General features: G+C 44.7%; 1 protein-coding gene across 2 annotated transcripts in view; it reads right to left on the bottom strand.

Moving 5' to 3' along the window:
* Positions 1 to 4,001: 4,001 nt before the first annotated feature.
* The window catches only part of tnrc18 (trinucleotide repeat containing 18), a 45,741-nt gene continuing 37,751 nt past the window's right edge, over positions 4,002 to 11,991 (bottom strand). For both annotated transcript variants that reach the window (XM_085158351.1, XM_085158352.1), the window contains exons 26-30: positions 11,572 to 11,724; positions 9,209 to 10,962; positions 8,869 to 9,105; positions 8,644 to 8,718; positions 4,002 to 8,053 (exon numbers count right to left, since the gene is read on the bottom strand). In XM_085158351.1, the coding sequence (XP_085014477.1) occupies positions 7,847 to 8,053; positions 8,644 to 8,718; positions 8,869 to 9,105; positions 9,209 to 10,962; positions 11,572 to 11,724 (2,426 nt within the window). In that variant the 3' untranslated portion in view covers positions 4,002 to 7,846. The remainder of the gene's footprint in view (positions 8,054 to 8,643; positions 8,719 to 8,868; positions 9,106 to 9,208; positions 10,963 to 11,571; positions 11,725 to 11,991) is intronic.

Here is an 11,991-nt window from a genome sequence, read left to right as displayed (position 1 = left end):
GGCAGCTGCGTGTGTGTGAGAGAGTGAGAGACAAGTAAACATGCCTGAAATACAAAGCCTGTGATGTTTCATTCATTACACTGTCAGCATGAATAATAGATAGCTAATTGATATGCAGTAGACCACGCACGTGCTCGCACGGCGCGCGCGCACACACTCTGCTACGTGGCTCTGAACTAATATTTGTCTTTTCACATTCAGATTTATCACAAGAGGGAGAAGAACGAGAGACGCAGTGAGAGGAGATCAAACGCCAGAGAAAGCAAAGAATGCGCACTCACAGACTGCACCATCCTGCAGCTCAGCAGGACTTCCACGCTGTTGGAGCTCTGCAGCTTTGCAAAAGCGTGAAACACGGAGTCACCTGAAGCAGGATGAATCTGATCGGGAGTAACATATACATGTGTAATCAAGTCGTTACTTATTTAGTAAACACGACGAGCTGATATGAGGGAAACATTGTGATTCAGGAGGGTTTGGGACCACCTGATGACTGCACAGAAGTCAGAGGTTTACTCTGCTTTCATCTGTTTTTAGTCTCCACCAACTTCTGAGATTGATACCAGATTTATTTATTTAAAATGCTAAAACCAGCTGGCTGACTGTATCTGTCAGCTGTGCAGAGCTGAAATTTTTGCAGCTGAAAGCGGTCAGAGCGAGGCTGAAGAACCAAAGCAGGCACGTGATAGCGCTCAACATGTCCATCCCTACAGGTGGCGCTTACGTGTGTGGCTATTTAATGCGCTGCCTTGATGAAAATGATTATTGTAGCCACTTTAATGTGACGCAAATGTAAGAAACTCAGTGGCAGGTGTTAAAAAAAAAGTGAAGCTGTTCCTTTTCCGTTTGTGGCCATGAAGCAGAGCAACGACAGCACAGAGACGCAAGACATTTTGAGATGGAAGGGAAAAAGCACAACTAAGAGAGGGGTGGAGGTAAGGAGGCCAAGCGCTTTGTTAGAGCTGGAACTGAATGCAGAAACGTCCTTTTCTCTTTCACTAAAGAGAGCTGAAGGACAAACACAGAGTTCTGAAAGTCTGTGGGCAGACTCCAGTCTGAATAACAAGCCTTTCAAACTGTTGTGCTCAGCGTGCATTTGAACGCCCCCTCACTCAGATACCTGTCTCCTGGGAAACTGTGCGACACGCGCACACACACACATAAATGCAAGGCTGCCTGAAGCTGAGGGAGGTGGGTGAGAGGGAGCAGGTTCAGAAGTAATGAGTTCAAAACGCTCACATACACAGATACACGCACACGCTTCTGCCCCCTACACAGGCTGCAATGAAGCCTCGGCCAATAGAATGTTTCCATTCGTGTGCTGTTGTCCAATCAGAGCGCTACATGCTGACACACCCACAGGAAGGTGTGTATGGCAATGCAGTGTGTATTTAAGGATGCCTGGTACCTCTCTGTCTTGCCCTGTGTGTGTGTGTGTGTGTGTGTGTGTGTGTGTGTGTGTGTGTGTGTGTGTGTGTGTGTGTTATGCTGATGCCGGTCCTTAAGGGAAAGCAGAGAGGCGTCTGAACCCCTCTGACTGCTGCTCTCACCATGAAGCAGGGACACACACTCACTTCATGTCAGCAAAGATTTAATTACACGCTGACACACAGGAATTCAAAACACACACACACCTTTACCAGCTCTTTAAAAGCACAGTCATGAACGGTCAGCGGTGGAAAATGTGTCTCCTGTGGTCGGCTCTGCAGCTCAGCGGAGGAAGCTGGACTTTTCCTCCATTTTATCACAACCAACAGCTTCATTACTGGGCTGCCAAAATGGAGCCCTGATTGAGTCCACTATTGACTAAAGGCGCAGCGTGCACACGCACACACACTAAACAGGCACAGGAAAAAAGAACAACAAAAAGAGAAAAGAAGAAAAAAGAAAACAGAGCATGCCTAAAGATCCTTGCTGATTGACATACACCTGGAGATAGGGTGAAGGCAGAGTAGGACTTCAGGCCTTCAGCCATCTCTATCTTAACCTACAGTCTGAAAAACCAGAAAAGAACTCATATATACTGTCACCAGCCACTTATTAGCTACACCTGTTCACCTGCTTGTTAACACAAATGTCTAATCAGCCAGTCACATGGCAGCAAATCAGTGCAAAGCAGAATGAGGAAGAAAGGTGATTTTTGTGATTTTTAATGTGGCATGGTTGTTGGCGCCAGACAAGTTGGTCTGAGTATCTCAGAAACTGCTGATCTACTGGGATCTACAGATGATGGTCTAAAAAAAGAGGAAATATTCTCTGGTTGACGTCAGAGATCAAAGGAGAACAGCCAGACCGCTTTGAGCCAATAGGAAAGAACAGTAACTCAAATAACTGTTTGTTACAACCACAGTTTGCAGAAGAGCATCTCTGAATACACAACACATCAAACGCTGAAGCTGATTAACTACAACCGCAGAAAACCAACACCGGGTGATGCTCCAGCAAGCCACGAACAGCAAACTGAGTCTATAGTTCATACAGTAAAGTTGGACAGTAGAAGATTGGCCGAGTCTCCATTTCTACTGCGACATTCAGATGGCCGGGTGAGAATTTAGAGTAAAGGACATGAAAGCATGGATCCCTCCTGGTAGCAACAGTTCAGCCAACACATGCTGGCTTCATTTTTAAGCTGCCACTGTCTGCTACAAACCACAGAATCTTATATCCGTACCTCGATGGGTCAGAGCGTTTTTGTCAGCATGAGGGCAACCAAAGTGAGCTCTACATCCATCCATTCTCTGACAGTTCTTCTTTCTTCCATTTTTTCAAATTGAACGAAAGAGAATGGATCCACTTGAACTCCACAGAGCAATCGAACTGCACCAGCACAAGTATAAATGCTGTCAGCACCATCAGACTCTTGCATGGGCTACGGTGTAGGCTCTATGGATTCGCTACAGATGTATAAATCATGCATTACTCAGTGTCAAGGTGTGTGCAAGAGATTAAAAGCAACGAGATGGAAGTGGAGAATATAGGTGGGGAACGCATAATGGGGGAACCTTGGCAACTAACTAACCTGCCAGCATGTGATGGGCAGCAAGTGGATCATGAATTGCTTTTTTTTTTCCAGTGGTGTTTCCAAATATGTGCAATCAAAAAGCAGCAGAATTAGAGGAAAAAATGTACCAGTGTATAAAATCTCACTACTAGATGTCAGTAGATTGTAGATTGCAGTCAACTAAGCTTTGTTTTCTTACCCCTCTCATTTAAGTGCATGATCCTATCTAAGGTGGCCACTGTAGGACAAACATGGTTTAGTCAAAATATTACATTTAGATTGTATCGCATAATTACCACAGGTTGCCTTCGTGTTTCTATTACTGTTCATGTAAAAAAAACAAAAAAAAAACAAACAAAAACAGTATTTCAATAATATCAGCACTCAGCAGATTACCAGAAATTAAAAAAATTAAATATTTTGCAGTGCTTTTATTAAAAGCTCTGGCCACTGTTTATCTGTAGGGACTGTACTCACTCAGATCTGTCCTGGATTATTTTGCTATCTGGGTAGGCCATCAGCCCACTGTTTACCTCAGTTGTCAATATGCCAGGTAAAAAGCATTCATGTCTATTTACCACGGAGGAGGCTGTAAAACTATGGGAAAGGACTCCAATACTGAACTGGTATCGATGGTGGTGACAGAGGTACAGAGGTGAGTTGTTGAGGACATCCTGAATGTTTCTGTGAGTAAGTGCTGCTGTTCGTAAAACTTTCTTTAAAGTGGATGTTAGCAAAAAATACTCTATGTGAGCATGTAATCAAATCACTCGAGCCTAACCTGAACTGTGATGTCCCTTTTGGCCACTGTATTCATGATGGCGGGACAACACGGCAGCTTCCTCAAAGCAGTGCCTGTTGCTATGCTTTGTAAATGAATTAATTATAAGTTTCTAAAATGAATCAATTTGTAGGAAAACATTCAACAGCTCCAGAACACGAGCGTCTGCACCTTTAGTCAAATGAAAAACACTGTTTTCAAATCAGAGAGTCAGAGACATACAGTTCCATCTGTTTATTGATTGCCTATAAAATATTGAGTTACTAAAACAATTTCAAAGAAACACTGATAAACGTGGTTGCTGTCTGTAAAAAAAGAAAAAAAGAACAGTTCCTTACACATACAGTATAGGGTGACAGAATATATCAGGTTTCAGATTTCTCTCTAAAATGTATTCTTTTTGCATTTTTTACAAGATTAGACATGTGTACAAAGTATATTCTGATAGCTTTTTCTCCCCCCGACAGTGAAGGATCATTTACAAAACTTAGATGATTTTTCTATTTATTTTCAAAATAATCTTTTCTGTAACAGGACGATAACGATACTGAAGGAACAGCAGACGAAGAACCAGCCTCCAGTCCACCTCTCTCTCTCTCTCTCTCTCTCTCTCTCATTCTCTCTTTTGCTCGCTCTCTCCCATTCCTCTCTCTCTCTAGCAGCTAGCTCCCAGTGCCAGTCAGCAGTATTGCTTGAGAGGCGTGGACGATTGTTCAGAGAGGGGAAGCGGGGGGGGGCACAGAAACATGCAAAAAAAAAAAAAAAGGGGGGGGTGTGGGGGTGTGGAGGGGGATGCAAAAAAAGCAATCACAGCAAATAATCGAATACAAAGCCGAAATAAGACAGACAATGATAAACAGAACATATACAAAGTCAGACCCTTAAAATGTATGACCAAAAAAATAAAAACAAAAAAAATTGAAGGCGAAATGGGAAATAAGTGTGTGTTTGTGTTGGACCCTGTATGAAGGCCTAAGGCTGGGCTTTGGATGGAGATTGGGGGGGCAAATAGAGATTGGAAGGCAATAAAACACACCTTTAAGGGTTACAAGGGTGTGTAAGAGTGTGTGTGGTGACAGCAGGAGATAAGAGCTTGATGCCTTATCAGTCTCCTTACCTCTGTCCTTCACACACACATACACACACAGAAAAAAAGTGCTTGAGCAGCTCCAGGGGTAAACAAACATTCATAACGGGCACTTTAATACGGAGCTTGTTCACTCTGCAAACACCGGTGCAACCTGTGTATCCACGATGCTCCCACACATCCAAACGCCAACGAGCCGAGACACTTTCGGCCTGCCTGTCATTTAAAAACGTTTATCTGCAGAAATGCATCGAGTTTTAGTCTGAAATGAACCGACAGGAGCAGGTGGGGCTTTAGCAGATAAGATTTTAGCAATCTCAGAAAGTGGCACATGGACTCACTCTGTACCTGATTCATTTTTTTTTTTTTTAAATACTAATAAACTAGCAGCACATTATCAAACTTTCTCTTTTACTCTGTGGCTATCACATCTGGATTATATATATATAAATGCATATGCAATTGTTACTGTGCTGGCACTGCTGCCACATTAACAACAGGGACATGTGGGGTTGTCCTCCAGAGTGACTTAAAAACATGATATATAGGGTATGATAAAAATTAGACAAATCTAGACATAAGAGCTCAACAAGAGTAGAAAATATTAAACCTATTGAATATCAACAAGACAATTTTTAAACTCTGCAGCAAAGCAGAGAGGGCAACATGTTTTAAACCTACATGTTTATACAGCATACAGCTACCATACACTGCATGTATACATACACTGATATACTGTATGCAGAAGATACGGTTATATCCAATACAAATTATACACAACAAAGTAAGTAAAGTCGGTTAAGAGCTCCGGGTAGGTTGGATAGGTTGCAAAACCAAAACATGATCATAAAGAAGGCGTTTTCCCAGCAGACTGGGAGCATATCTGATTATTCCTCCTGAAGGTGCAGGACTCGGGAGGGGTGTGTGTGTGTGTGTGTAAAAGATTTGGCGAATCATCATAATCATCATCATCATAAGGCCTGGGAGAGTAAGGCCTCTCAAAATGCTCACAATCCTGAGCACGACATTCAACAGTCTCCCACTAAAAAACGGTGAAACGAGGCACACAGAATTAACAACAACAAAAAAACAACGTCAAAACAAGACGAATGTGTCGCTGCTTGTTTCTGACGGGGGAACGGTGGCGTGCAGAGAAGAGACGGTGACAGCAGCGGGAGTTTTTTTGGGGGGGGGAGCGGGTTAGTAAATACTTTAGGAAAACATACAAGACTCTCCTCTGCAGCGGAGCTCATTCAAAGTGCACTCTTGTTAAAGATGATTGCTTGGAGGGCAAAATGTGATTAAAGAGGCTAAAACGATGAACATCCATAAAACAGCAGAAGCAAAAGAAAAAAATAAAATAAAATGCATCCAAGCGCAGGACATTTGGAGGTTGCAAATGCTGCAGACTGCGGAAGAGGAGTGTTAAAACTGAATTATGTTGATCTAACGAGTGCTGGCAGCTTCGTGGCGAATATCAGAGGCATGACCTTGATGCTTCTCAGACCGGCTGCAGCGCTCACAACCTTAAATAAAAAAACAAAACCAAAAAAAACAAAGGAGGAGGAGGAGGGAAAAAAATCCACCCATTGGGAATCCTGCACTGCTGATACATTAGCTTATATCACGCAGTGCATTCACAGATCTCCTTTTTCATCAAGTGTTGTGGTTTATTTCTTTCTTGGTTACCCATTTTGTTTGTAAAGTAAAAAGAGAGGTGGCCTACATTTCCCAGGATGCTTTTATTTAAAAAAATAAAATAAAATCCAGACAGGCCTTTAAGGCACCACATCTCATGTCTGCGCCTCCTTTGGGGTCCACTTCTCCAAGCGTTGAAACAAAACGGGCAAACAACAAAATGCAGCACACTTCCACAGCAGCTGCTTTTGTTTTCTAGTGTTTGCGTGTTTTCAGGGGTGGATTTTTCGTCCCCCCCCCCTCCCTCTTTAAAAACAAGGAGCTCAAAGATGAAAATGAGAAGTGCTTTTAATAGTACAAGATCCTTCCTCTCTCTTTAGCCTGAGTCTCTGGGGGAGCAGGAAGTTTTTAGAAGCGCACGGGCAGTTTTGTCTGCCCAAGTTAGGATTGTCAAGGGGGATTGTGTGGGAGGAGGAGGGGCGTTTAAATTAAAGACGGATAGATTTTTAAGTGTTTGTTTTTTTAAGTGCTCTCTGGTAAGGAGGAGTCTACCTCTCTCTTTCTGTGCATCTCCTTCTCTCTTTGTCTGTCGCTCCTGCTGTTCTGTAGATACATTTATATAACTGTAACATGACTGTAACATCACCACGGCAACATAATCACAACATCACACCAGCGGGGTCTGTCTGTCCGTTTAGCCGGAGCGTGTGTGGGTGGGCGAGGGGCAGGTTTGGGGGTGGACAGACTGACACAGGCCTGCATCTCCTGCATCTCCATTCACAGTTCATTAAAGCTTCTTGACTGTTTACCTCTTTAGAAAAAAGTACTCGGACATAAATCTATTAGATGAATATAAAAACACTCATTATTGTCCTCTATATAACTGTGTCACATGGCGTCTGTATTTACATTGTGTTTGTGCACGTGTGAGCGTACGTGTGTCTCTTTAGACAGGGTGCATTTACTTGTAAAAGGAGACCGAAGTGTTCATGCGTGTTCGAAAAGCTTTCCCGTGAACACAAGGAAAACAGAAGCGTGTTCATGACCTTCGTGTGTGCAAATGTTTCAAGAGACACGTTTCTTCTAATACTGTCTACATAGTGTCTCCAGTTTCTGTAGTAGTAGCTGTTCATGACTGTCTTCTTCTTAATTTTTTGCTTTTTTTTGTTTTACTTAAAGTGTTTCAGAGCAGTTCTGTTCATGGAGTCTGTGAAAAGATCCACTGCCAGTGAAAATCAGTGATTTGACAGGTTGGGTACTGACTCCTTCCCAGTGAGGTCCAAAGTAAGCCGGGTCACAATTTGGTTTTATCAACTCGTAGTGAGTTTCTCTTTTCTTTTTAGCAGATGACTGGAACTCCATCGGTGTTGAAGATCATCCCCGTGGTGGGTTCGTAGGTGCCGGCCAAGTAGTAGAGGTCCTCGCTGTCGGCGTAGCGGCGAGTGTGGGTCATCTGCTCGTACTCCTCCACGCTCACCACCAGGCACTTGTGGCTGACCGTCTGCACGTCGTTCTCGTCGCTGTGAGACGACTGGTAGAGGGCGCGCTGCGACAGACACAGGCGGCGTTTACTGCTTTTGTAGCCCACATTCATCAGACAAGTCAACACTAACACATAAATGGTAAATAACAACAAAGGCTAATCACCCTGACTGAAGAAAACGAGCCACTACTTCTACAGCTGCCATCTGCCGTGACGGTGAGTTATTATATAACTTGTCTTTTCTTTCTAGTGCCATTTTATTTTGTCCTAAAAAACGATTATTATTGATCTCTCAGTTACAGTGAGGTAGCAAAGAAAGTTAGTGTTAGTCCAAAATGGACTAGCTTTGGGATTACAGCTGATGTTAAACATTGTGTTCTAGCTAATAGAGATCGGCAGTGGCTTAAGACTAGCATGCAAAACATGTAGCAAGGCCAAATAGTAGTGATTTTTTTTTTTTTATAGAAAGTTATTTTATTACAAATAAGAAAGAACATTGTATGAATTTTTCCTTTTCCAACCAACAGGATTATTTATGGCTGTATTCAGTTGTATTTCCTGGTTGTGAATCCATTTAAGTACACTTTGTCCATACTGGAATAAGCAGCAATAGAATATGAAGTCTGAAGTTCAGAGATAAAACTTTTCCTCACCTCCATAAAGTCTTTCCTCTGGATGGAAGAGTGCAGAGCTGCTGGTAAAGACTGACCGCATATCTGATCCCAGTTCTGCAGAGGAAGCAATCTTACACTTAGGACACAAAGCTGGAAGCTCCTCAAACACTTACACATTTTTATAAACCTCTATAAAAAAAGTGTAGTACATTAACGCTGTCTTTCTTTATAAACCTTTTATCAGTGTTGAGCACAAACTTCTACCTTCTTGTCTGTGAGTTTCTTGCCGGGGTTCGTCTCCTCTGGATGATAGAACCAGTTGACCCTGACCACCATGTTGCTGCCCCAGGACTCCCACATGCTCTGGATGCGACCGATGAAGGGTAGGTTGGGGCGGCCGGCGGACAGGAACACTGCACAGTCCCCGATGCGGATCATTTCTCTGCCACGCACAATGGCTTTGTAGAAGAGCTTCTTAGCCTTGCCCTTCATACCGCGTCTCTGGAGGGGCCACAAAGGACACGTTGGTCACAAATTGAAAAGAGCGATGTCTACATTTCATTGATTTTTTTCCTACATGATAGAAAAAGATTTTTCTCCTCACCTGAGTGGGTTTCCCAAACCACTTCCAGAGCTGTCGTGCAGGAAGGAAAGCTGAAATTTTGGGCCTGTTCTCCACACTTGGAAGCCTCTGACGTTTAGCCAGCTCCTTAGTCGTGGGAAGGTGGACCCCCTCTCTCCTCTTTGGCCTCCCCGCTTTCCCCTCTCCTCCACTGGGCTTTGGTTTTGGAGGACGACCCCTTTGTCCAGAGCCCTTTCCGGTGGCTGGCTTAGCCGGTTTAGAGGGAGCAGGAGCAGCAGCTGTTGGAGAGGTTGAAGGGGAGGGAGACTGTGGTGGTGGAGACAGTTCTTCCTCCTCCATTTTCACCTCAACCTCTTTCTTCACCTCCTCTTCCTCCTCCTCTTCTTTTGCTTCTTCTTTAGGTTTATCTTGTTCTGGAGGCTTCTGGACTGAGGCTGGTGGAGGTGTAGGAGTCCTCTCTTCATCTGAGCTGCAGGAGGAGTCGTCAGTCGACGAAGATGATGATGAAGATGACGACGAGGAAGAAGATGAGGAAGAACCAGAGCAGGACGAAGACGATGAAGAGCAGCTTGAGGTGCATTTCTTCTTCTTCTTGATTTTCCCTTTCTCTCCTTCTTCCTCTGAGTCTGAGCTGCTGCTGCTCTGAGACTCCTCTTTCATCTTTCTTCCCTCCCTCTTCTCCACCTCCTTTTTCTCCTCCTTTTTACCTTTCTCTTCTCTTGTGTCCACCTCCTGTCCTCTACCTCCACGACTGTCTGCCTTCTCTTTAGCCATCATTGGAGCTTTGTAGGTTGAGTCCTTGTCTGGCACACCAGTCTCACTACCCGGAGCTCTCACTTTAGGCTTTAGTAGCTTTTGATTGGCTGTGGCTGTGCTAATGGGGGTGTGGTCTCGCCTAACTTCACGACCTTCCAGCAACATCAGAGCCTTCGTCTTCTTAGTTTTAGGGGAGGTGACTCCTTCGTGGTCGAGCTTCACGAGGGGCTCTGCGGAGAGAGACTTCCGCCTCACATCACCCTGCTCAGAGCTACTCTTGGGCCTGGAGATGGAGCTCGGCCTGGACGACAGCTGGTCGGACGGCATCTTGATTTTAGTTCTGGAAGCCGAGGATGACGATATTGAAGATGATGATGAAGGTCTGGGAGTCAGAGAAGAGCTGGCTTTGCCTGCTGACAGCCTAGAAATGGGGCTGGGCATGAGTCCCGAGCTTAGGCTGGGTCTAGAGCTGCTGTGATGGTCTGAGGAGGGTTTGGTTTTAGGTGAGGAACTAGAAGTAGGTCTGGGTGTGGATGACGCAGCAGGCTTGGATGCAGTGGATGAAGCAGTTATACTGGGCCTAGACATTGGCCTGTTTGCAGTAGGACTGACATTGCTGTTATTCTCCCTCTCTCTGCGCTGGCTGTTGTACGAGCTGAGGTTTGGCTCGCTGTACAGATCCACAGTCAGGACCTTACCGTAGGTGGAGGGGTAGAGCGAGGGAGGGAGAGAACGAGCTGCTTTAGAAGCTGGAGGCTGCGCCGGACTGCTCTTCCTGGGCACTGGACTGGAAAGCGTAGGGCTGCTTGTTGGGGATGTAGCGGAGCTCTTTCGGCCTGGTTTTGTTTGGGTTCCCAGTGTTGGCCGGGATGCAGGGCGGGGTTTCTCCTGAGCTGGTTTCTGGACAGAGGAGGGTCGCTCCTGGGCGGGCTTGGCTGGAGCCTGGGGTCTTTCAACTGGCTGGGTGGAGGAAGGTGGAGGATCAGCTTTCTCCCGACCGTGTGAGTTCATGGAGCTCTCTGTGGGGAAAAGAGGAAAAACAATACAAATGTAATTTTATTTCCTGCTTTACTCCGCATTTGCTGACATTTCCATTGTGTGGCTTCGTGACTTTTGTGGTCTGCAGCTCGTCATGCTGAGCAGGGTAGACAGATCAGCAAGCAAACGTTTCTAAAATGAAAATATTACATCTAAGAACTGCTTACCCAGTCAAAACGTGGCAGCGTTAGCAAATCGGACAAGTGGCGTGCTTTCTATTACAGTTAAAGCTACAGGCTGCGAGCTTCACAGAACAGCACAGCAGCAGTTTGAGTAAATTCATTAAACTGACATCAGAGATGACACACATGGTCAAACTAGAGATGTCTGACACTTCTGAACCTCAAGCTATTTTTGCTGGTTCTGTTGTTTTAAAAACGTGACTCATCGAAAGTGGTCTCTCTCATGAATGCAGAAAGAAACCACACAGAAGTGTTTCTGTTATTATCTCTGATAAACAAAAAATCTCAAGCATGTAAAAATGTACGCAGAGACATTCAGCTTTGGGAATAAAAGTTTTCTATTAGATTAAAGCAGAAAGTTGAGGAGTTCGTGACAATGTGATGGTATTAGTACTTTGTTTGGCTCACCTGGTTTGGGTTTTGGTTTGCGACCAGGTTTTCCCTTGATCTTGGGTGTGGTCTCCTCTGGCTTTGCTCCCGCCTCTTTACCCTCTTTGCTGCATTTGCGGACCCTCCTCCTGGAACAGCTGGCCACGAGCAGAGCCGGGGATGGTTCGGCACCTTTACAGAAGAAGACAAGGGTTTAAAGTTTGCACTTTTCACAGTTTTAATAATGAATTCAGGAGATTTCAGGGGGCTGGGGGCTCATGTTGGTTGTCTGCAATGTGCAAACTGGGCTAAGATGTTTAGGATACTGTTATGTATGAGCATACACTCTACTGTCTTCATCCCCTCAGGAAGTGTTGGAAGCACCTTGCTTATTACAGAACAGCACAGCATTCTCTTATCGTTCCCAAAGAGAAACACTGGGATTAGGACTCAGTGATC

The sequence above is a fragment of the Neolamprologus multifasciatus genome, chromosome 4 (genome assembly GCF_963576455.1).
Source record: "Neolamprologus multifasciatus chromosome 4, fNeoMul1.2, whole genome shotgun sequence".
Taxonomy (NCBI): domain Eukaryota; kingdom Metazoa; phylum Chordata; class Actinopteri; order Cichliformes; family Cichlidae; genus Neolamprologus; species Neolamprologus multifasciatus.
This window is presented reverse-complemented; position numbering and strand designations above follow the sequence as displayed.